The sequence below is a fragment of the Podarcis raffonei genome, chromosome 5 (assembly GCF_027172205.1).
Source record: "Podarcis raffonei isolate rPodRaf1 chromosome 5, rPodRaf1.pri, whole genome shotgun sequence".
Taxonomy (NCBI): Eukaryota; Metazoa; Chordata; class Lepidosauria; order Squamata; family Lacertidae; genus Podarcis; species Podarcis raffonei.
This window is the reverse complement of record NC_070606.1, coordinates 24,835,944-24,860,926: the sequence shown is the minus strand read 5'-3', so window position 1 is coordinate 24,860,926 and position 24,983 is coordinate 24,835,944. Positions and strand designations below refer to the sequence as shown.

Here is a 24,983-nt window from a genome sequence, read left to right as displayed (position 1 = left end):
CGAAGCAGCTCCTTGCCCTTGGATGAGGCCCCAAATCAGCTCCCTGAGACGGCCCTCTTCCTCTGCTTAACAGTAGAGCCGACCCTGTCTGTGCCGCTTCCTCCGTACACACAAACACACACCCTTTCTTCTTTTATATATATGTATATATACATACAAATATGTGCCCCGTTATCCTTTCCCTGACCCTTTTCTTCCTCCCTGCCTTCCTCCCTCTCTCCTCCCCTCGGCTTGCACAGGCCCAGTAATCAGATGAGGCAACCGGATTATCTCTAGTCCCTCTGCTGCCAGTCTCCATTTTGTTTCCTCACAGCCTTTGGGGTGGCAGGCACTCCCAAAGTGGCTCACCTGGAGATGTGAAGAGGGGGAAAAACACAAACAACACCTCGAGCTATTTATTATTATTATTTTATTCCCCCCCCCCTCGCGCGCGCCCTCTTCCCTTCTCGCTTCGAGGGCTGTTTTGCCGCCTTCCCTCAGCCTCATCCCCTGGTGGCCGTTCCCAAAGGGAGACTTCGAGCAAGAGATCGCGCGCCATTCCGGTCCTCTCTCTCTTCGCCTATCGAGCATCCTCATCCTTCGTGGGAATCCCCCAAGAGCTGGAGGCGTCTGCGGCCTGGATGTGAAACCTCCGTGACTTGGAGGGAAAGGTAAGGTCTGCGGAGGCCGGCGCTTGTTTCCCTCTGCCCTCTATCAAAGAGGGAGAAACCTCGTCGGAGAAACCTCTCTTCTTTTTTTACGAATCACACAAAGCGCGCGCTTGAAAAGGGGCTGTCGAGGTTTTCCCAGGGAAACCTAGCAGTGACTGCGATAGCCACGATGGGCTTCCTTTTCCCAGCGGTGGCGGGAAAAAAGAGCCCCTTAAGACGCCAGTAAGGAAACTCGCCAGATTCAACGCGGATTCACAAGTGTCTTTTCTCGACCCCCCCCCCCTTGCCAGATGTGTGCCAGCTTTTGCTTAACTATCCCTTTCGTCCCGTGGAGGATTTCCAAAGTTTGATTTGTGCGTTTCAGGTTGTCCGCCTCTTGTCCTCATCTTCGTCCCAGCTTAGGCCACTGTGGGGGGGATGTACTTTGCACATGCTCAGGGGCACCCACGTCTGCTTTTGAGGGTTCCAGAAAACACAGGTTGTGGGACTGAGTTAACACCCCTCTGGGGCTGGGCCATGTGGCCAGAGTCAAGTCTCTGCTGTGCTTGTGTTGTATAGTGATTTTGTTTCCATTCTTTAATGTTTTAGGGATGTTCAGCTGGGGCGCTGGAGGTTATATGCTCTACCTGTTCTATTTGTTTATTATTATTATTATTATTATTATTATTATTATTATTGATTGATTGACTTTATATACCACTCTGTACCCCAGGGTCTCAGGGTGGTTCATAGAATAAGATCAAGATATAAAACCACAAAATACATGATAAAAATAAAAATAACAACCCACTAGGCCCCCCACACACAAAAAACACGTTTTAAAAGGGCATAGGATGTTGAATTATTGCTGTTGAATGTGGTCTGTGAGAAATGGGAGGGAACAAGCACTCCCCTTTTTTGCTATGAGGTCGCAACCAATAACCTTTGAATTGCCCCAGAATTATAATCAAGAGATATGCTGTGCTAGGAGTGCCAACATGGCCCCACGATCATGGGTGCCCGGGGCTGTGGGTGCTGTGCAGCATGCATGGCCCTGGCACTGGAATTTGTGGGTGCCCGGCCCCTTGGGGAAATTTGTGGGTGCTCAGGCACCCAGGGCCTCAGGGACTTGGCACCTATGCACTGTGCAAATATTAGTGCTGTACATTTTGTTACGCCCCCTTCTGGAATAAAAATTGACACTTCCACATTGTTTCTTCCTTAGATGGAATTCACTAAAGTTTTGGTGCTTTTTTAAAACGGCAATCTGGAGATGGATCTCTGAGATCTTTGTATTGTTGACTTTAAATGAGAGAGAGTTCTTTTGCTGGTGGGGAAATGTAGTCTATGACGGCAGATACTATAGATGGGAAAATGTATTGATTGTGCACTGGCAGGAGGTGTGCATTCAGTTACTGCCCTGTGTGTTTCTTTAACCAGCTTTGGCTTAATTGCTGGAACCAGGGAAAAAACAATATTGGGAGGGCTCAGAAAGAGCAGCATGCATGATGCGTGAATATGTGTGAAATGCTTTCCCTTGTAAATACATGGGTCCAACAATGGGGGTTGGGGGTGTGAACTGGTTATCTGGGAGCAGGAGGAGAACCCTCTGGGTCCCAGCATTGGCTCCTCTGCTTTTAAGGGCAGTGTGGTTTGCAGAGATTTAGCAAGCAGAGCTTTCCCAGCATAGAAAACATATGGTGGGAGAGAGCATATCTGCCTACATGCAGCTTGCTCTTGAATACACTGCATGCCCACACACTCGTTACTCCAAAAGGTGCAATACTGCAAGATTTGGCAGTTTGTGTTGTGCTCACTGAACTAGAGAACTGCAGGAGAAAAGTCAAACACGTTTTCTTTAGGAAAATTGCACCTTTGAAATGTTAAATTATAGGAAAGAGTCATTGCTGAATGCAACAGGCTTGTGCGTTAGGAAAACATACAGGACAACTTTCCAAAAGATACCTGTATTAGTAACCAATGAATTTTTAAGTCAAATCTTACAGCTGTTTTGTGCCTAATAGGCACAAATAGGATCTGAATCTACACAGATATTTTTTTTAAACGCTGTGAAAATGCCTTTTTAAAAAAACGTAAAGTATATATGGAATCTGCCATTAGCTTATCAGCTCCATCTAGTGTCACATTTGTATAATGCACTTAAAACACACTTAAAACGTTATATTTGCAGCTGTATAACTGAGTCCATAATAAAGACGCCCAAACTGTACTTTAACAGATAGTTAAGGAGGCATCTTGGAAGTGAAAGCCATACATAAAAGTGGAAAGAAGGCTACCATTACAACAAAATTATATGCATATTTACTCAGCTTGCACTGATGGAACATACTTATAAATTATTGCATCCAGAACTGCAACATTAGTTGCCAGTATTCAAAATCCTGTAATAAGTCAATATTGAAGCAATATCATGCTCCCCCCCCCACAATTATCATTTTTTCATATTTTTTAAAAATGCTACTTTTAACACGTATATTCTACACATTTTTTTTATTTCCAGGAAATATATATTATTTTTAAGAAGATGGTGGCAATTAGTATTCCACTGGGGATTAGAGAGGCCAGATGCAAAGAAAGACAGGACTCTCCATGCCACCTTTAATAGCAGAATTCCAGCAGATGCAGCTTAATGCTCAGAGGTGAGAAGAGCTGTGCTACCAAAATTTCTCCTCTCTATACAACTATTAAAGGTACAGGAGGCTTCCTCTTTTGCATCCTAGTGAGGATTGTGGTGGTTATGTGGTTTCTAGATTAATCTGACAGCAGCTTGGAAGAAGTAACTTTTTTATTTTCCAATGCTTCCATTATAACTTTGCTGGAATATCATTCTGGCTAATATTAGATGATAGATAGATAGATGATAGATGATAGATAGATAGATAGATAGATAGATAGATAGATAGATAGATAGATAGATGTTGTTGTTGTTTAGTAATGTCCAATTCTTCGTGACCCCATGGACCAGAGCACGCCAGGCACTCCTGTCTTCCACTGCCTCCCGCAGTTTGGTCAAACTCATGTTGGTAGCTTCGAGAACACCATCCAACCATCTCGTCCTCTGTCGTCCCCTTCTCCTTGTGCCCTCCATCTTTCCCAACATCAGGGTCTTTTCCAGGGAGTCTTCTCTTCTCATGAGGTGGCCAAAGTATGGGAGCCTCAGCTTCAGGATCTGTCCTTCCAGTGAGCATTCAGGGCTGATTTCCTTAAGAATGGACAGGTTTGATCTTCTTGCAGTCCATGGGACTCTCAAGAGTCTCCTCCAGCACCATAATTCAAAAGCATCAATTCTTCGGCGATCAGCCTTCTTTATGGTCCAGCTCTCACTTCCATACATCACTACTGGGAAAACCATAGCTTTAACTATACGGACCTTTGTCGGCAAGGTGATGTCTCTTCTTTTTAAGATGCTGTACCTAATTGTCAATTTAAACAAGAGGCTTGCTTTTAATTTTAACAATGGTATATCTCTATCTTCTCCATAATGGTGGTTCAGAGACAGGGCCAGCTCACGCATGAGTCAAGGTGAGGCAACCCCCTCAGAGGGCCAGCAGATCCAGAGGGCCAGCAGGTCCAGCCTCCAATAAATGAATTGCCTGCTGCCACCACCACTGCAATAGCTTTGGTGTGCTCCTTGGAGGTTGGATCTGCCACATCTTTGGCAGCCCCCTCCCCCCATGCCACCTCTATAGCAGCTTCTTGGCAAATAGGAGGCTCTGCTGGTCTCCCACCCCTAGAGAAGAAATGGTGGAAGGCTGCCCCTTGGGGTCTTCTGGGCTCTGCATCCGCCTGGCATGATTCAGAGCAGGCCCCTTTCCCACCACAATGGCCTTTGATTCCCACTTCAACCATTGGGTAATGTTGACGTGATTCCCCTTCCCCTTGTTTCTTCACTCACCCTCTTGTTCCCAATGTAGATCTTTATTCTTCCCCATGTTTGCTTACTCCTTCTTCCCTGGCAGGGGGAAAGCACCATTTTGTGGTTTGCCTCAGGTGCCAAAATGTATTGGACTCACCCTAGTAAGGGGTAGTACATACACGCTCAACTCTTGACAGCTATACTCATTGGCTTGGATCTGTCAATAGCCACTAACACGGCAGACTGAGCCTTCGTATCGTCTCAGATAACACTTGGCAGTGTAGTCAGCGCACACATCCAACTTCCAGTCATATGGTACTCAAGTGCACACCTGCACCAAGTCTAAAAGTAAGGCTAAGCGATAATTTATCAAGGCAGTGCTTTAGTGCACATCCTTCCTAGCAGTGCAGGAGAAGGAATTTAAAAGATTTCCCAATGCTAGCACTATGAAGCTAGGCTGTGGAGCCTACGAGGGTCCTGCAGTCACCTGTGTGGACATTGTTTCTAAACTATGTGGACTGCAGGGATCAGGTGTGTGGCAAGACATATGCCACACAACATACTACAAAGCCCTAAATGCCCTACCTGCCAAGTTTAATAAGTACAGCATTTAACTTACCGTACTTATTTCATACTGTAGCCATGCCCATACAAGAGTTTCTAACTTCACTGGTTCAGTAAATTAGTGCTAATCCAGAAATACAGTGAAGTAATGTTTGCAAATTGTGTGGGGTTTTCCACACTGACATTGGTCCCATCAACTGCTGTGCTGGACCAGTGGGAATTAATATGGACACAGCTATTGTTTAAGTAGAATCGGTGTGTCTGGATACCAGCTAAAAGCTGATCTGTGCATGCAGCAGGATCAGGGATGAATCTACACACCGGGGGGCAGGGGGACACTATTAAAAATTCAGAAATTAAATTGTTATAACAAAATAAAAAACGCTATGTAAAAATCACATCGAATTTTTTTTTGCTCTCCACCGCCATCTGGTGTTGCATGTTTATAACACATTCAAAACATTGTTGGTTGACTAATGTAGCAGAGTCCCAGGTCACATAGTTTTCACCCACCTAACTATACTATTGTGGTGGGAATATCTGTATATAGAAAGCTAGGGCACCAGGGAGAAGGCCAGCCTAGAACTATGCTCCACGATATGCTAGTTTTCTATGTTCAGAATGTTGGACGTTGGTGGTTCGTTTTTTGTGGGGAAGCACTTAAATATGCAATTGCTACCTGCACTTTGAATAGCACAGTCCATTCACCACGTGATTCTGCTAGATGTGAAAATCAAGTGTCAAACCCCTTTTGCTAAAAAGTCACACTTCATCTGACAGTACTGGTGCTTGAAAAGTTAGTTTTAAACAGGAGAATGTTATAGTTCTAGTTAACCTTGTCCAAAAAGGAACACCTGTGACTCTTCACCAGCCTAACTCGTGTCTGCATCTTGGCCTCCCTCATTCCACGCTCCTGCTTCAGCTTCTGCCCCTGATTCTGGACTTCTCTCTGCCACAGACTCTCCCAGCTCACTAAGCCAGGTTACCCCTTCAACTTCTGATACCTCTTCCTCCCAGTCTTCTCTCTCTTCTCCCTCTGACCTCTCATTGTTGCTCCACCACCAATCCCCAAGCTCTGAGCCTTCTTCCCTTGGGGGTTCCCCACTGGGTTACTTTCACCATTCCTCCTTTTCATTCTAAGCACTGGACAATAACATCTGCATTCAAGTATAAGAGACTTGTACTTCAATACTTAATCAGGTTTCATAATTCAAGTTTCACAAGCTCTGCCCACACCTTCCTCAAGTGCTTTTGCCCAAGTGGAAGATGGAGAGTTTAAGTGTGTAGAAACTACTGGTGCCTGCGTAGCTGGTTAGTGGCCTGTTATGGAAGTAAAAGTAACAGTCGCCTCCACTGTTCCATCCACATTTGCCTCTGGCTGCCACACCCACCAGTGGCATGTGGTGCCCAGAAAAGAAGCCCACGAGGAAACGCAGCCCACAGGCTGAAAAAGGTTGCCCACCTTTGCTCTAAACCAGCTTCCTTAACCAATGCCAACACCGGCATGTCACATGGATATTGAAACCAGTGATCCACAGAGCTTAAACTCCGTTATCACATGCATTTCAGACAAGGGCATCTGTTAAACTTCATTTATTTGGTATAAATGATGGGAAAATGGGGAAGAGTTTAGGAAAAGTCAGGAAGCAGGGGTGGATATAGAACAGCATGAACGCTTCCCTCACACTGGGCACTGGGCACTGAGCTGAAGGGGGCACTGCAACCAGGATGTTGTGCATGTGCCGAGCATAAGGCAATAGGTGGGGAGGGCATCGAATTTTATCCTCACACAGGGTGCTGCTGAAATTTGAGAGAAGGCTGAGGTTGAACCAGTTCTCCAGTTGGAGGTCCTGTCTCACTTACTATTTTGAGAACAAAGGCTACACAATAAAGTTGGATTGGTTTTATATAAGTTGAACACATGCTGCCCCCTCCCCTCAAAGAATCCTAAGAATTGTTGTTGGATTCTGACAGATATCCCTTAGAAGTACAATTTCCACAGGTTCGTTTGAAGAAGGGTTAATGTTAAACCAGTTTTAAGTCTCCAGTGTAGATTTATTAGCCTTTCCATTAAGTCTCTGTCAGTTCCCTCCTCCTTAATAGATGGTACCTATTCTTGCCAATTCATGTTAGCACAGCAAAATGGCTGGGCAGTGCATGCCAAAACCCCTTTGTGCAGGTTGGGGTGTGTGTGTGTGTGGATTGGGCAGAGGTGTCCTCAGAGTTTCCACCTGCAAAGCGACGCCGGTGTCACTCTGCTGGCCTGGAGTTCCCAGTGGGACCACTACTGGCAGCAGCCCATAGAAAACCCCCAAACAGGTGCAGGAGGGGGTTGCAGCAGCCCAGAGTACGCTGGATCCTGAGCTGGCCCCACTGGCATTGTGAGATGTCATTGGGCCTGATCTGAGTCTGGTCATTGCACCAACTCCATGCTCCACCCCACCCACCGGCACCCTCCACCCCAACCAGCATGATTGGCAGGGCTATGGACGCAGTGGTGCCCTCCCTGCTCTCTGGCCAGGGTTTAGGCTGCAGCTTTAGCCTTGTCGTACAAAAGTATAGATTTAACACAAGTAGTAAAAAATCAGATATATCATATAACTTAATTCTACTTCACCAGTACTGGCACAGTTGTTAATCCAATTTAAGAATGTGAGAAGAGACCTTTTGTACAGTTGTAGTCACAGCCCCTTTTCATTGTAGCTATGGAACACCACTTCATATTCCTTGGACAGCAGCTGGTGTCAATTTAATTTACACTCAGCCTGTTCCTGTTCCACTTTTCTAATTGCACAAGGGATTAACTAGACAACTTCACAAAAAGATTACAGTTTGATGAAGAGGTCTTTCATGTGGCTGCAGGTGTTCCACTTCATCGGCACACTAGCAGGTCTCTCTTTTTTGAAACAACAACAACCCAAGTGCGTGCACATTCAGACTTTATTGATCTCAGTGCTAAGCAACACCGAAGCTCTTCTTTATCTACAGTTTCCCTTCCTACCTAAACTCTTTTTCAATCGGCAATTTTAATGTTCACAAGCAGTAGTAGTGCTAGGTGAATAGATGTGGGGGAAATGACATTTCTCACTACCACAGCCACCACCTCTATCCAACCAATGCTACTCAGTTCTCCCTGCATAGCTGGCACTTTGATTTAATTCTTAGCTGTCTACAGCAAGCCAGGGCCCACAGCTTCGCTTCTACCTCCCTGCATGATTACAAACAATGGAAAGCAGAGTCTTTTTCATTATTGCTGTTGGGTCATGACGCTTAACATTCTATATCGGTGCAACTGACTTTCTGGAGGTATAGGCTGCTTGAAATATCTCTTAAGATCCCGTGCCTGTGGTCCGCTGCTGTGTCCCGTTCTTACAGGGCTAGTGAAAGTTGGCAGTGTTTTGTTTTTTGTTTTGCTCTGACGCTAGAAGTTGGTTCTGTCAGTTGGCTTTTCCCTTTCTACTGAGGCAGCATCAGCAGTCAGTTATAGCCCTTAAATGTCATTTCTCTCTTGTGCAGTGGACTTCCTTAGGGTGGCAAGGAGCAGGGTTTATATAGATATATACCCCATTCAAAGGGCTTCTTGTTAGCAGACTTCCCCCTCACCTGGCATCACCAATTGTTTACTTCCTTCAGCAGTCTACAATGTGTTTTACAGAGTAGCGTAAGCAGAAGGGAGGGGCACTGAAATATCTGCAGTCTAATATTTCACAATGGGGTGACAAGGGGGGGGTGGGGATTTGAAAACATCAGGGCTAAGGGGAACAATATGCCCAAATTTGTTTGACTTGGAGGGAAATGTAAGACCACAGTTGGATGGATCATCATCCACAGAAGCAGTTTGTCCCCTGGCTTGTGTTGACTGTTACAATTGTCATTGAAGTTGTGTTAGGGTGTCCAAAGCACATTATGCTCCACAGGCAATGATTATTGCATGAGTATCCTGGTTGGATGTTTATACTGCTTACCCCAGGGTCCCTAACTTTTGGGGGCCCAGGGGACACATACACAAATCTAAGAAACTGATGTGGACACCAGAATATACCCATTTCACAGAAGAAAAGCTGGTGATGCTCAGTCATAAAAAAAGAGAAACCAAGCAAAACACGCGTATCTCAGAACAAATGAAACATTAAAAAAAACCCAGGCAACACCCAACAATGACATCCCCCCCCCCGCCACCAAAAAAGCCCCCATGAAAAATAAAAAAAATTGGGCAGGGGCCTTGGTGGGCACCAAGGTGTATGTTTGAGGGCAGTATGGGACCTGTGGATGCCACATTGGAGACTGTAGGCTCACACAATTAGACCATACACACGACCCTATGCAAGCATTGCAGGTGCTTCAGCATGAAGCCCCTCCCCCCTCCTTTAATTGCAGCCATTTAGTACCAGTCATCTGCAGTTATGACCCTTCTTGAAAGAAACATGAATCGGTAGCGGCCAATCTGGTGAGACGGAGCCCATGCAGCCCTCATCTCACACTGCCTCCCTAGTGTGAATTGCCTAGTTAGTTTTCTGCTGCAGTTCTCAAATTGGATCAAAGCTGGCTTGGGGAAAATGCATCAAACGGCAGTATTTCATGAGAAACCACAGGCTAACTCTGCATTCTGGGTAATGTGTGTACACAGATCCAAAAACCAGCGGTGGGAGCGCATTGCAACCAGAGCAAATGGCAATTGGACGCAGGCTTGTATAGGATTGCATTGTTTTAAAAAAGGAAAAGCACCCTTTAGATATAGATCTAAAAATAAGCAAAACCCTGGCATCAACACCTTGAAGAGGGGATTAACTCAGTTAACTTTTGTTTCTTTCTCACTCTCATGGCTTCCAAAAGAATAAATAACCACCTGTCAATATTTGTGTTCCAAAGCTTTCAGCATAATCTGTGAAGATTAATCCTATCAGAAGTTGCCTCAAGCTCAGCAAGTGCTGTATAAAAAGCTCCCTTTGCTCTCAGAATATTTAATCATATGGCAACTGAGAATATAAGGTCAGTCAACCTTTCCCCACATCTTAAACTTATCTGTTCTTCTGAAATTACAGTGTATTAAACTTGATCCAAACTTCCAGATTATTCATCAAGAAGCCCAGGTAAAGTTTCGAAAGAACCTCCAAGAAAACTTATTGGCCGATGTCAGGGAACTGCCATCAGTGCCGGAGAGAGAGAGCAAAATCCAGAGGGATTCCAGAGAGCGTCCCGGGATTGGGAGAGGCAGCCCATCTTCTGGGGAAGAGAATTAGCGTAGCACCAGTGGAGAAGGGGGGCAGATGGGGGAAGCGGCGAGGCGGTCCCATGACTCCTTGCCGGGGACCAGCGGGGAGAGTAGGGGTCCTCCGTTGCCCACGCCCTCCTTGCGCAGAAGGCTTTCGCGCAGAGAGAGTAGGAGGAGACTAGGCGTCAAAGAGCTTCTTTGCTGGAAGAAGTTTAAGAAACGCCCACTTACGGATTCTGCCAGCGATTGAGACAGCCACAGGTGAGTGGCTGTCCAGACAGAAAAGGTTCACTCAGGCAACCCAGCCAGGTGTTTACACCGGCTTACGCACGAGCAACCCCTAGAACCATTACAGCCTAGTAATTACTAGGGTAGCTTTAGTCTTATTTTATTTATTTATAGCATTTGTACCTCATTCTTCATCCAAAAAGTATCCCAGAGTGGGTTACATAAAATCAAAACAAGACATTTTGTCTTTCGAAAAAAATAAACCAATAATTGACTCATAATACTCATCTTCAAAATATTGCAGAATCTCACCACAAGTAAACAGCTTTTTCCTTTTTCTTTTTTAGTACAGGTGCTAAATTTATGCAACGAAGTGTCCGAACATAAAAGAGGGCTATCACAGATTGAGGAGCCATTTACCGCATTAGATTCAATGGCACATTTACATCTGCCAGCAAATACTTCCTTTGGTTTCAAGGTTCTGAAAATTGAGGTGCACATTAAATTTGATGGCACATTAGACTTGAGTGAATACAGTATTTTTATTAGGTTATTCAGAATCCCCAAAGCTTCTGATAAATGGAAACTGAGGTTTGACATTTGTAAGCGTCTGCTCGCTGTCTGTTCTTTAATTAACAACTTTCCCACAGCCTTCCCAGTCAGCAAAGTGTAGATATCCTCTAACATGCACCAATAACTCCTCTAAAAGTAGAATTTGCCAAGCATGGTAGATTTGTGTTTTTAAATGGGACTTTGCACCCTCCACCCCGGCTGTTCATCCTGTATTCCCACAATAATGCTTGTTTAGGCTAGAAAAAATGGCCTGCATTCTCATTCTGAATGCTCCATTCCTCGGTTTGTGAGCAGAAAGAGCGGTATATAAATTTAATAAATAAAATAAAATATGGTTGATTTGGGGATTTTTTTTTTGGTGGGGGGGAGTGTTATTGGGTTGTTGTTGTTTATTTTGATCATCTATATTGTGGTTTTATATTTTGATTTTGTTCTGTGAACTGCCCTGAGACCTCTGGGTATAGAATGGTATATAAATTCAGTAAATAATAAATAAAATAATAAAATAAAATAAAGAGCTCTTCAGAGGATTTAAGTAATACGACATATATTTAAAAGGAGGGGAATCTCCATTAGTCATGCCCATGGGAAACTGTTGGAATTCTAGTTCAAACCATAATGGTTGAAACCCTTTCATGTTTTGTTTTGTTATGTTTATTTACAATGACCCTCATTGCATAATCAACTTTTTCCAAAACTTCCTTCTCGCTTTGCATAATATGGCAAGATTAGCTAATTCATGTATTTTAACAGCTGCATGTGGTGTGATATAAAACAGTCACATTATGTTTACAGAATTGTAGCGTTGGAAGAGAATGCAGGCAATCTTTTGCCCAACGTGGGGCTCAAACCCACAACCCTGAGCAGTGGCGTAGCGTGGGGGGTGCAGGGGGAGCCGGCCGCACCGGGAGCAACATCTGGGGGTTAGGGTTAGGGGGCGCAAATCCATGGGTTAGAGGGTGCAAATTACTTGCCTTGCCCCGGGTGCTGGCAACCCACGCTATGCCACTGACCCTGAGATTAAATCTCATGCTCTACCGAAGGAAACTCTTATATGCATGTTATACCCAGTTTACAGTCTCTCACAGAGTATGATATGCAGGGACAAGAAGAAAGCATGTGTTAAATCAAATTGGTAAGGATTCTAACAGAGATGCCCAGGTGTAACAAAAACTTTAGGCCAAAGTCTCTCTTCCCTTTTTTCATGGAGTAGTTACTAGAGGTCTTGGTTAACAGTTTTGTTTAAGAAATCGAACACATAACCCATATTTTAACAATTATAGCAGAGCTTTTCAAACTTTTTATGTTGAGGACACACTTTTTAGACATGCATCATTTCGCGACACAGTAATTCAGTTTTACTAGCAAACTGGGGGGGGGGGGCTGCCCGCTCCCTTTCCAGCCTCGGGGGGAGCACAGGCAGCGTTCGTGCGACACACCTACACATTGCAGTCGAAACACTAACGTGTCACGACACACCATTTGGAAAGTTCTGAATTACAGCCTTTATACCTGTCTAGTGTGATGGATGTGGCTGGGTTTTTTGAGGTAAAAGTCGGGTCAGGTTCATCAGTCACCTTTAACTGGCATTTTTTTTGGGGGGGGCAGAATCAGTGTGCTGTGTTATGACAATTATGGGACCAAGTCTGGGCCCTTGATGACCTGTCCGATAACCCAGCCCTGCCCAAAACGGCCTCAATATCTGTCCATGGGGGAAAATTAACCAAGTGCAAATGTTTTCAGCTGCTCTCCAGCCTTTCAGCAGCCCACCTGAATGGAGCTTGTGGACCACAATTTGGGAACCTCCAGTTTAAAGCTTGTTTTTCTGTTTTAAAAAAACAAGTCTGCAAGCTCTGAAATAGAATACGGGCAAATATTCTTGCTGACCTACATTTAAACACACATTGCCTTTGGTTTATTTGCTCGAACAAGATTATTTCAAGTGCAGCTAGAAGTAAGAGGAAGGTCAGTCTGAGCATTAAATAAAACCTAGCGCAGTGATTTGATTAGTAGCAATTTACCATCTGGAAGGAAGGACATTTTAAAGGCAGCTGCATTTGGAGACAAAATTGCAGGTCATTTTTGTTTTTCGTTTTTAAATTAGAGAAACTATATTACCTGTCAGAAAAACAAAACACTTGCGTAATCCTTTCGGTTACGTGTACGAAATCCTCAGGATTAGCCACCCCACCTGACACATCAGGAGCAGGGAAGGAGAAAAGATGGCTGATTCCCATATGTTGATATGCAGCTGGCAATGGCTGATGAAACAAAACAAAAACTCAAATAGTTTTTTGTGCGTGTCGTGTCGCCCAAATCTCATTATGAACACGGAAGGATGAAATTATTGTATTAGCTTGTGGCAGGAGCAGGAGGGGAATTTATCTTTGATTTTAGTCAGAGATCACCCCTTCCCACCCTCCAGCCTTGTCTTAATGTGCTGTATATGCATAACATTCCATGAAAGATATTGAGAATGCTTTGCAAACACAAATTAAACCTTGGGGTGGATGGGTGGGAAATCTTATTCCTTTGTTGTGATTAAGTAAACAGAATCACAGTTAGATTAAGGAGCCTTCAAAGTCGTACACAGGTGGCTCTCCAACTTATACTGGGGTTACCTTCCGGAGATGGCACCTGGAGCCAAAATTGTGTACAAAGTGCATTGGGTTCAATGGCAGCCCGGACACTGAGACCCAGCGCCGAGGGCCTTCTCACAGTTCCCTCATTGCGAGAAGTGAGGTTACAGGGAAACAAGCAGAGGGCCTTCTCAGTAGTGGGGCCCGCCTTGTGGAACGCCCTCCCATCAGATGTCAAGGAAGTAAGCCTAAGCAGCTATTCTATTTTTAAAAGACATCTGAAGGCAGCCCTGTCTAGGGAAGTTTTTAATATTTAATGCTTTATTGTTTTTAACACTTGATTGGGAGCCACCCAGAGTGGCTGGGGAAACTCAGCCAGATGGGCGGGGTATAAATAATAAATTATTATTATTATTATTATTATATTGGATTGCCAAAGTTTTTTCCTCCAGGTACCTTCCCCCTTTCCAATTTCTTTTGCCAAGTGCAAAAAGCTGAATGTGCACAAGCTAAATGCCCACAAGGTGCAAGTTACCTGTAGTGAAGTACTGATCAGTTTTAAAATAGACTAAATTCCTGTTTTATTATTCAGATTTTTGTGGGGAAGGAGGCATGTTTCATAATTTTTAAATTGAGGGCTTGAAATGATATTGTTGATGGTTTATCCCTTCTCAGTAGTTTGTCCAGACTGTAAATATGCTGCATAGAAGTCTGGACAAGCTATTAAATTACAAGGCCTAGCCTGGTAGGTAATTGGCTTTTGACAGCACTGGGGTGTGACTTACCCCTATTCCCTGCATGTACAATTTGTGACCTACAGAAACTGAACAGAATCACCACCCAATGGACTTCATGGCTCTTCTCTCCCTCCCCACCCCCTTTGTAGTTTCTAGAAAGTTTTTAGAACTCCATACATGTCGAGCGGACTGTTCTTATTTTCAGGTCCAGAGCACAAGAAATACTTGTCCGCCCCCCCCTCCCCGATACTTGTGTTGGAAGAGATGGTTTGCTGCCGCCATGTATTATTTAAGTAGTGGTGAAACTGATGTTTTGCATAATCGAGAGATTTTGGTGCAGTTCACAAATTGTGGATTCTTTTGCACACTTCTTTCTTCACAAGCCATGCTTCCCAGAAGTTGCTGGTTGTAATCAGGGTGTCCGTAATGAGCTTACGAACAGATAAGAACCTAGATACAGCAGCCTTCTACGAGAGTCAATCTTATAAGTAAATTAAAATCACACTGCCCTTCTTGGTGTAAAACGAGGCATGTGGTTGCCTTGGTGTTAAAAGTAGAGCTCCTTGCCCTCTATTATTTCTGCACAGGCTTCTGTCTCATGGACGCTGCTGTTATAAAGTCAGTGATGGTTTCTGGAAAGAGGTCTCAGTAGTCTCCTTAGATTTGGTAGGCAAATAGGTTCCTGTGAATCCTCTGTGGATGCTGAAAATGGTACTAGAGTGGTACCTCAGGTTTAATAATAATAATAATAATAATAATAATAATAATAATAGTAATAATTTATTATTTATACCCCGTCCATCTGGCTGGGCTTACCCAGCCACTCTGGGCGGCTTCCAAAAAAATATTAAAATACTGTAATACATCAAACATTAAAAGCTTCCCTAAACAGGGCTGCCTTCAGATGTCTTCTAAAAGTCTGGTAGTTGTTGTTCTCTTTGACATCTGGTGGGAGGGCGTTCCACAGGGAGGGCGCCACTACCGAGAAGGCCCTCTGCCTGGTTCCCTGTAACTTGGCTTCTCGCAGTGAGGGAACCGCCAGAAGGCCCTCGGTGCTGGACCTCAGTGTCTGGGTAAAACGATGGGGGTGGAGACGCTCCTTCAGATATACTGGACTGAGGCCGTTTAGGGCTTTAAAGTACTTAATTCGTTCCGGAGGTCCGTTCGTAACCTGAAACTGTTCTTAACCTGAAGCACCACTTTAGCTAATGGGGCCTCCTGCTACCGCCGTGCTGCCGGAGCACAATTTCTGTTCTCATCCTGAAGCAAAGTTCTTAACCTGAAGGACTATTTCTGGGTTAGCGGAGTCTGTAACCTGATGCGTATGTAACCTGAAGCGTATGTAACCCAAGGTACCACTGTATTGGTTTCTTGACTTCTAGCAGGCTTTGCCCACCATTTTGTTTACCTGAGTTTCCCACACTTTTTCAGTTCATATGGAATGGGGAAATTTTATTTCCGATTGGTTGAAATTTGGAGGGCTTTCCAGCATTTAAAGCCACAATCTTCTACCAGTTGCATGGGGCGGCTAGGTGATGCTCACTCCCAAACCCCACAGGAGAACTCGAGCTAATGGGATCATTTTGTTGGATGGAGCCCAGAAGCTTTGGCATAGAGATTGATGGGAAACTAGATTTCAGAGCTCAAGTGTTTCTGCTTGTGGGTGTCACGGGTGCTTCTCAGCAAAAGCAATGCACATAGCAGATAGTTAACAATTTATTGTCAAAGATAACACTTGCAGTTGCTTCTACAGCTTTGGATATCTACACACACCAGTCTCAATCTCAATCCCGATTTTCCTGGGACACCCCGGAATTACAGAAGCCATCCCAGCTTCTGATTTGATCCCGTAATGTCCCATTTCCCCCCTCCGGCGCTGCCACCACCAAGCTTGGAGAGGAGGATGAGCCAGTGCTTGCAGTGGTGCTGTGCTCTCACACAAATGTGGCGCCAAAAGACATTCTCATCCGATGAATGTTGGAGGGTATGTAGCTTAATGGCTAGGCAGCTATTCCCAGGTCCATGCTCTATGGAGCAGTTGTAGCAACTGGGGCATAACTGTCAACCGTCCCTTATTTGGCGGGAAACTCCCTTATCCCAGTGCCATGTCCCGCTGATGTCTCTTATTGATGATGTTCCTTACATTTCCTGGGTTTCAAAGGAAGCAGCTCCTCTCCCTCCCTCCCTGCTGGCCAGGGAGGAGGGAGGCTCCAACTGTGTTGCTTGGCTGCCTGGCCTGCCCCCCTCCTCCCACCAGCCTCGGCCCCTGGGAGCCCCTCCCCACTGGGACTGGCGGGAGCCTCGGGCCCTTCCGCCGCCATCCTCCTCGTGGCTGCCCAACTGAGTGTCTCTGCCTGGGGCCTCCCCTCTGCCCATCGCCGCTGCTCCTGCTAGGCCGTACTGCGGCTGTGCCGCCGAAGGACCTGGATGAGATGGGTGGCCTTGTGCGGCCTATGAATTGCTGAGGATCCTTGAGAGGAGAGCAAGGGCAACCATAGAGAAAGCAGTTCAGAGAGAGGAGGAGGCGGAGGCGCAGGCAGGTGTTCCAAGGGCTACAAGGGAAGGACCGCAAGCGCTTGTCCCATAGATTTGTAGTGGTAGACTAGCATAGATGGTCTGATTTGCAGGTTTACTTCGGGTGCTATTCCCCCCCCCTTCCTCCCGCCCTGCCTGATGGAACTGAGAGCTGCAGATGGAGCATGAGAGAAAAGATACAGAACTGCAGCAGCGTCTTTGTAGCTTGGACTTCGTTTTGTGTGAAAAGTGGTTGCTGCTGGTAGTTATTTAATTGCAGTGTTTCATCAGCTGGTGTCTTGAGCAGCAACCTCTGGAAACGAAGGGCTAAAAACCAGCGCTGCTCTCCCAAATTATCTGGTCCCTTTTAACTTTGTATTTCAGCTGGTTGACTAAAATCCCTTATTTTGGCTGCTGATCCCTTATTTTCAAGGCTGCTGGTCCCCTATTTTGAAATCTGTAAGTTGACAGCTATGAACTGGGGACCACTACCCCTCCTCTGGTTTATATACCTTCCCCCAATGGGCTGCACGCATGTAGCTGGAGACTAAACCTACATGGAAGCTACCTCTGCTCTTCCCCCTTCAGTTCTCTCCTGGCTCTGGGAGGCAGTAGTTCAGGAGAGGGTGAGGAAGCACCCAGCCCTTCACTTGTGTGCCTGTCTCTTCTTCCTCCAGTCCTGACATGTCCCATGCTTCTGATTCTTGCCTCTTGGCTGGTATAGACTCCCCACAAACCATTGCCTCCCTCTAGTGAGTCTGACTCCGTCCCCCTTTCCCCCCATGGCACACTTGTCAGTGTCCTCCTGCCAGTCCCTGCCAGTGGGGCTCCCAAGACTAAAAGAAACTCATGCTTAGAGAAAAATAACTTTAGAGAAGCCATTTGTGGGGTGGGAATAGTAAACCCTTCTACCTTTCCAGAATAAAGCAACAACACTTGCAATAAGTTACTTGAACTTGGGACGAGGGGGAACTCTTGAGACCTGCCAAGCTCTGTCCTAAATATCTGCACCAGCATCTGACCTCTTGCCTATTTTACTTCTGTGGTGCCATGCAATATACAGAGGGAAGTACTATCCTATAGGGAAGGCCATGGAGATTCTGCACAAAGGCCAGTCTGTCTGCTTGGGAGGTAAGACTAGGGAACATAGAGAACAAACTAACTCTCCCTTTGTGCAAACAGCTCTCCATCGTCTGTAGCCTGTTGGCCTTACTTTGCACATATTCAAAAAGCAACGACTTTGCAGTTTGATCAATCTGCTGTTTTTACAGGCTGAACCTCAAAAGATTAGCCATGTGTTGTTGTTTGTATTTATTGTTGTACATACATTCTGTTTCAAAAATAAAATAGGCTGTTAATTTTTAAAAAAATCACATATGAATTCAAATATGTACAGGTGTGGCGTATTCAGGTCTTGTTTGAATGCAGGGAAAGTGGATTAACACTCAGATGTGGGCAAGCCCAAAGCCTTCTCTACCAAAGCCAGCTTCTAAGCTGGGTGTGAAATGCATCAGGATGGATGAACTGTCCTAGTGAATAGGATAGGGAACCAGGGAAGAGGGCCTTATTTGCATATGTGGACCTGAGTGAAAACTATCTACAGTATCCCCCTGCTGGCCCAGGGTGAGAACTTCAGTACATAACAAGGGCCTTCTCGGCAGCGGCGCCCTCCCTCTGGAATGCTCTCCCACCAGATGTCAAGGAGATAAATAACTATACAACTTTTAGAAGGCATCTGAAGGCAGCCCTGTATGGGAAGTTTTGAATGTTTGTTTTTGTATGTGTTGGAAGCCGCGCAGAGTGGCTGGGGCAGATTAGTAGCATATTATTATGCCAGCCAGATTGGCAGCATATTATTATTATTATTATTAAGCATGGAGGGGCATGCTGAGTAGAGGAGAAGCTGAAGCAAGGAAGGCAGGTTGGGAGGAAGAGAAGGCAAGGAGAAGATGGGCGTCTATTACCCCTTCTGGCATCACCACCCAACACTTTAGCCTATCTATGAAATTTCCTAAGCCTTTATACAACAGGGGCGAAGAATAGATGGTGGCCTGTCAGGTGTTGCTGGTCTACAGTTCTCCCCATCCCTCTCTATTGGCCATGCTGGAATGAAGTTGATACTGGAGTTGGAGTTGAACACCTGGAAGCCAGACCAGCAGGTTCCAATCCCTGCTATACACTTTATAAAGTATACGCAAATTTATTTCTTAAAAATAAAAATGGGGTTTTTGTTGGTTTCTGCTGTCTGGATATTGTTTTTGTTCTAGTGTGTTTAATCTTTTTTGTCAAGATGGAAAACTTGGCTCTTTATCTGAAGTGTCAGTCAAATACAACTTTTAGTTTAATACTTTAAAGATGAACTTTGCCAGTGCTTACTCTTGAATAAAAGATTAGCACTGGTGCATTGCTAGGCTTTCCTAAGCTCTTTGTCGACAGCAACACGTGCTCTAAAAAATCTCCTCCCAATTCTCCATAATTTAATTAAATCCTTATGTATTTCATCTGCCTACTTTCCATTTTCCAAATTGCTATTCAGACCCTGCAGGTTATTCAGAGTTCCTTTAAAAAACAACAACAATTTTTTTTACAAGATTGTCCAGGGATTTCAGTAATTTTCCACCAGATCAACATCAGCAATCAAAACAGAAAATCTAATAATAATTCAGATTCTATATTTACTAGTACATTAAATAGGTCACTGCTTTAATCATAACTCATAGAGGAGACACACACGCACACATGCATTTGTTGGTTTCAAGCAAAGCAGTTCAGTGCAATTAGCAAACGCATTTCAGATCCGCTTCTGAAGCTAAGCCAAAAATAGTGGATGTTAATTCCATTTCTATCCTAATCCTTCTTCTGCTTGTCTAATGTTTTGGTACTCATAAGTCATAACATGTCCACTTCAAATTGCATGTCTTCCTGTTTGCTGTGCCCAAATACAGATTTGTTGCAGATTTCCAAACATAAGTACCATATTAAGAGTGAATTCAATGTTTATATTATAATTTTTTGCTTGGAAACTGGTTTCATAACACTTCGATTGGTTGTGAACCTGTCAGCCGTGGAACTAAATGTAGTCTCCACACAGGCGTGCGCGCGCGCACACACACACGTTTACTCTTACTCCTAAGTGAATATTCTCCTATCATGTTGCCTCCATGGCAGGAAAGTTCCACCTTAATAAATTTAAGGGATTATATCCTACCTTTTGACTTAGAAAGCTGTCAGGGTGGCTTTCAGACTAATTTGTAACCATCAAAAAAGCAGCTGAAAATAAACAACAAAATTAAAAACAGCTGAACATTAAAATATAATTAAAAACCTGAAAAAACAGGTGGGTTTTTCCTAGCATCTAAAAAGAAAAGTCTCTTGCAGAATAGAAGCTTTTGACTTGTTAAAATGCCAAATAAGTAGCAGGGATTACGACATATGTGAGCTGTAGTATGGTTGCATATACACTATACATTTAAATACACTATACATATATGGTTGCATATACACTATACATATATGGTTGCATATGCACTATACGTTACATTTTCCACACCTCCCACAAAATCCTAGGAACAGTGGTTTGCCCCTCTCATATCATCCTCAATGAACTACAGTTCCCAGGACTATTTGGACGGGGGATGTGAGTATATGCACGGCCTTGGGTATGACTTTATTTTAGAACCTGCGCAAAGCTGTTTTAACATGTGAGCTGCTTTTAATTGTCTCTTTTTTCCCTTTCTTGCCCTAGAACTCTCCTGTGCCATGGAAACAAACAGCCACCAACTCCACCCCCATCAGGAAACCTTGAACTCTGTTTGCCACAGCACTCTGAACCTGAACTATCACCCTCTCTCAAAGAGCTCCACAAATTTGGCCGGCGTTGGGCGAGTGGGTTCTGAGGAGGGACACAACAGCAGGCAGGAGCTGCGAAAGAGCCTCAGCAGCTCTGCCTGCCAAGCCCAGGCGAGGGAGAACGACCTGGGAAGCACACCTAGCTCTGCATGGTCTTCAACCCGCTCGGAAATTGCATCCACTCTCCGAACTGTGAGCAGCCTGTCTCCAAGCGACAGCGTGCAGAGCACCACCAAAAGCACAAACCACTTCCTGGGTGTTGAGCAACCCCCAGCTTCTGCAGGAGGGGTTGGCCCTAGGACACACACCAAGAGCAGTGCCGCTGAGGGTGTGTCCGCAACCTGTGATGCAAATCTGCAGCAGGTGAGCATGATGGAAGCACTGGGAGCTGCTGTCCAGAGAAGCCTTTCTGACCTAACGTGCAGCTGTAAGCAGCAGAGCTCCACTCCCCACATGGAGACAAGTGCCACATACTCTGCTATGCGCTCCAGCAGCAGTTACGGGGCTGCGGCAGGCAGCGTAGCATTCCCAAGGCCGAGATATGGATCAGACACATGTGAAAATGCCCCCAGTTTTCAAAGTCACACGAGCCGGGCCCCAAGTTTGCCTAGAGACCAAGATGTGCCCACTAGCGTCTTTGACAATGGTGCTGTATCGCAAAACGTGAACGTTTTTGCGGACCCTGGAGCGTATCACTCAGCTGTTCTTGGGCCGCATATGCCTGGTGACCACTTCTCAAACAGGGCTATGTACGCCCAGGGTGGAATTGTGTATAGCAACTTTGCAGCTGGCATGTACCCACCTGGCATGGTGGCCATCCATAATAGTACTGCTCTTCCTTATGGCATGAGGCCGGAGTCTTCGATGAAGATGGAGGGCACCGCCCCGGCCTATTGCCATTCCTTGCCCATCCCTTCCGTTCAGTTCATCCCAAGGTTGGTCTGCTCAGTTAGTGAATCGGGGAAAGGACAAGTGACCCCTGGGTATTGCCAGTCCTTGCCCGCTACTGAAACGGCAACACTTCCGAAGCTCGTGTCATCCGTGAGTGAGTCGGGCCTGGATGCAAAGCGCATCCTGCGCTGCTGCAGTGTGCGTGGGGAGCACATGATGCACATGCAGCCTTGCGTGCAACCGAGCAGGGCCCAAGAGGAAATGAAGACGACGTACGTGGTGTTGAATAGCCGCCAGGACGGCGTCAACGCTGTCCTGAAGACCAAGGACACAGGGACGATGACCTCCATGAATGACCTCACCCGGGGATTGCAGCCCCTTCTCGAGTGCAGAGATGCAGAGGTACAAACCATCCCAACGAAGGAATGTAAATCTGCAGCAACGAGCCCCTCGGTCGCAGCAGAAGGCCACCCTCACGTGTTCCCAGAGGTTAATCTGGAGCCCGAGGCAGAGGGGGAGAAGTCTCCGGTCCGGGAGGTGAGGTGGGACGATGAAGGCATGACATGGGAAGTTTACGGTGCAGCTGTAGACCCCGAGGTCCTTGGCTTGGCCATCCAGAAGCACCTTGAAATTCAGATAGAACAGTTTCAGACTGAACCGGAAGAGATCTCTAGGAAAAGTACTGAGGAGCTGCCAGCTAAACAGGAAAAGAAAACCTCTTTCAGAACAATGATGCATTGCCTAAGAAATCCAGGCTGCTGTGCCCGTTCCAGCACAGCAGTGGAATAAACTTTCCTAGCAGACTGCAAGACCATTTTTTTTAATAGTTGCAAATAAACACGGGTACACAATATGGAGTCCCTTTGGAATCAAACTGGAAACTGTGAGCTGGTCTAAAATAGAACTCTGCAAGGCAGAGGCTCCAGGGACAGTTTTTAGTACGTATATCCCTGATCTACATGTTACTCAGAATGAAGTAGTAGAATTTTGGACTGTTTCGTTTCAGATTACAGGTGGGGTTGGGCTCTTGTTTTTGAATGCTTTCCACATGAATAAACCCTAACAACATGCATTGAACTAGCACACGAGAGAGAACTGTGTTAAATCTTCCTCCCCGTTGTGCTAGTTTGCTACACTTAAAGAGTGTTTTTGAGGATGTGTGTATTGTTTTTAGGGGGAGGGCACTCAGTTTAATCAGTTGTCTTGGAGCTATGGACTCATGTCTTCCTGACCCCTTCCTTGCTGCATAGTTTAAATATGCTTTAAGTGAAATAAACAAATAAAATACTATTATTCCTCAACCTGTAGCCTAAAGTGCTACAGAATTATATAAATTGTTAAAATATATTATTCTCTTCCTCTACCCTCAGCTTGAAGTGGTCCAGAATTGTACCACCTTATTTTGAGTAATGTGTAGATGTATTAAAAGAAGAAAGCCCAAATACCTGCATTTTATATATGGTATTGCTTTATCCAGGTGATCTAGCTCTGAATAATACTTCAAGCAAATACTGTGTTTTTCCGAACGACGGCTTGAAGCACATCATTGTATTTCCCTGTACATGTATGAATTGTAAGAACCTTTTAAAAACCATGTATAGAGAGAAAATACTGAATTAGTGTTAAACTTTGGTCCCTGCATTTGTCTTACTGCAACATTGTGCAGGTAGTTTTAAATACTAGAATTCCATTTTATACTTTTTACACAGATGGCATGTAGTAATTTATGAAAGCACATAATTGAGTACACTCCTTGTTACTAGATAGCTTATTGAATTACAATGCTGTGTATAATAAAACCTGTGACTTCAGTGCAATTAGTCTTTCCTCTAGACCGGATGCATTGCAGATCATTGTGCAGTTGGCACAGCTCTTTGCAGAACATCACATCCAGTTTCTTCAGCCATGAGGAATTGCATCCTAAATACACGAGGGAGTCGGTGCGTACACTGTTACTAAGGCACAACTGTACCAGTGTTACCAGAGAAGAGTCACAAATGGCTGGTTTGCTATGAATTTTAATCTCAGGTTAACCTATCATTATGCAACATGGCTACTTTTGTTTTCCTGGCATTAAATGTAATTGTCCTCTTGAGCTGATGTCCACCAGACTGAAACAGGTGGCAGTTGATGAGGAAAGCCAGCATGGCAATGAGCTCAGTGCCTGCTAATTGGGAAAAGTAAATAAAACAGATGTTTCCTTATTTTGCATATTGCAGGTCATTTGGTTATTAATTGTGTTGCTCTTGCGTGTACAGCAGATTTTCTCCAGGGGTGTTCCTGCTGCTTTTTGAAAAGCATTAAAGCATAAAGGATTTTCAAGGGGGGATTTAGGAAGTCAAAAAACCCACCCAGACACTCATCTATGTGCTGGCTGCATTTGTGTATAACGCTAAACCATGGTTTATGAGGGTGAGCCTCAGACATGCATGCTTCCATAACACACGTCCCGGCCTAAGTATGGCAGTGGGGAAGAATGGGGGTGGGGAGACCTTTACCTCCATTTTTGACTAACCACAACATAAAGTTATGTCTGAACCTAGACAAACTGTGGTTTAGTCATAACCATGGTTTACTACAAAGCACTAACACCAAACTGTAGTTTATAAAGCTGGCCAAAGTTAAGATTAATCACAATTTAGGGTTCAGACATAACCCTAAACTATGGTTAAATTGGAATCTTTCCATCTCTTCATGACCCTCCCAGAAGGAGGGCGTACCCGAGCCTGAACTTTTCACAGGCTCACTGTCATACCACTGAGCCATGGCTACCTAAATGTTGAAAATAGCAGATACTTTTTAAAGCCCCGTCCCATAAAAACATGGCTTTGTTTATGCATATCTGAAGCCTAAGGATGGCCTTTTAGAAAAATGTTCTGAATTGGGGTGCTTGCTGGATTAATATTGTCTTTTTCAGTCTCCGCTGATGTGTGAAATTATATGATAAACAAGTAGTTCTCGATGAGTAGATTCACCTTTTTCCAGAATCCTCCGATTCTACTTGGATGGGAAGTTGTTTTGCTATCCTGCTGTTACTTTTTTGTAATTATTCTTTCTGCGTTCTGGTTTCTCGGTTTATGATTCACATGCTAGCCTAGCTATGCCATAGACCTTCGTAGTGAGCTAGGGCAGACCAGCCAATTATTTAAAGGTGCAACTGAAAGGACAATAACATAAGCTCTGGGGCTACCCCTCATGGGAGAGTATTCCACAGGTCTTTTGGGGGCACCACTCTCTCTAGCAGCCACCTGTGAGAGTGGTGTCCACCCCCCAAGTATCTTTCTGTGCAAGCAGGTTGATATGGAGACAGCTTGCCTTCCATGATCCTAA

The 24,983-nt window shown here is 44.9% G+C and overlaps 1 protein-coding gene across 1 annotated transcript; it reads left to right on the top strand.

The window, feature by feature from the left end:
* Positions 1 to 246: 246 nt before the first annotated feature.
* Positions 247 to 23,464, top strand: GPRIN2 (G protein regulated inducer of neurite outgrowth 2). The gene is made up of 2 exons (XM_053388257.1): positions 247 to 650; positions 20,659 to 23,464. The coding sequence occupies exon 2, from the start codon at positions 20,673 to 20,675 to the stop codon at positions 22,440 to 22,442; it is 1,770 nt and encodes a 589-aa protein (XP_053244232.1). The 5' UTR covers positions 247 to 650; positions 20,659 to 20,672; the 3' UTR covers positions 22,443 to 23,464.
* The last annotated feature ends 1,519 nt before the right edge of the window (positions 23,465 to 24,983 follow it).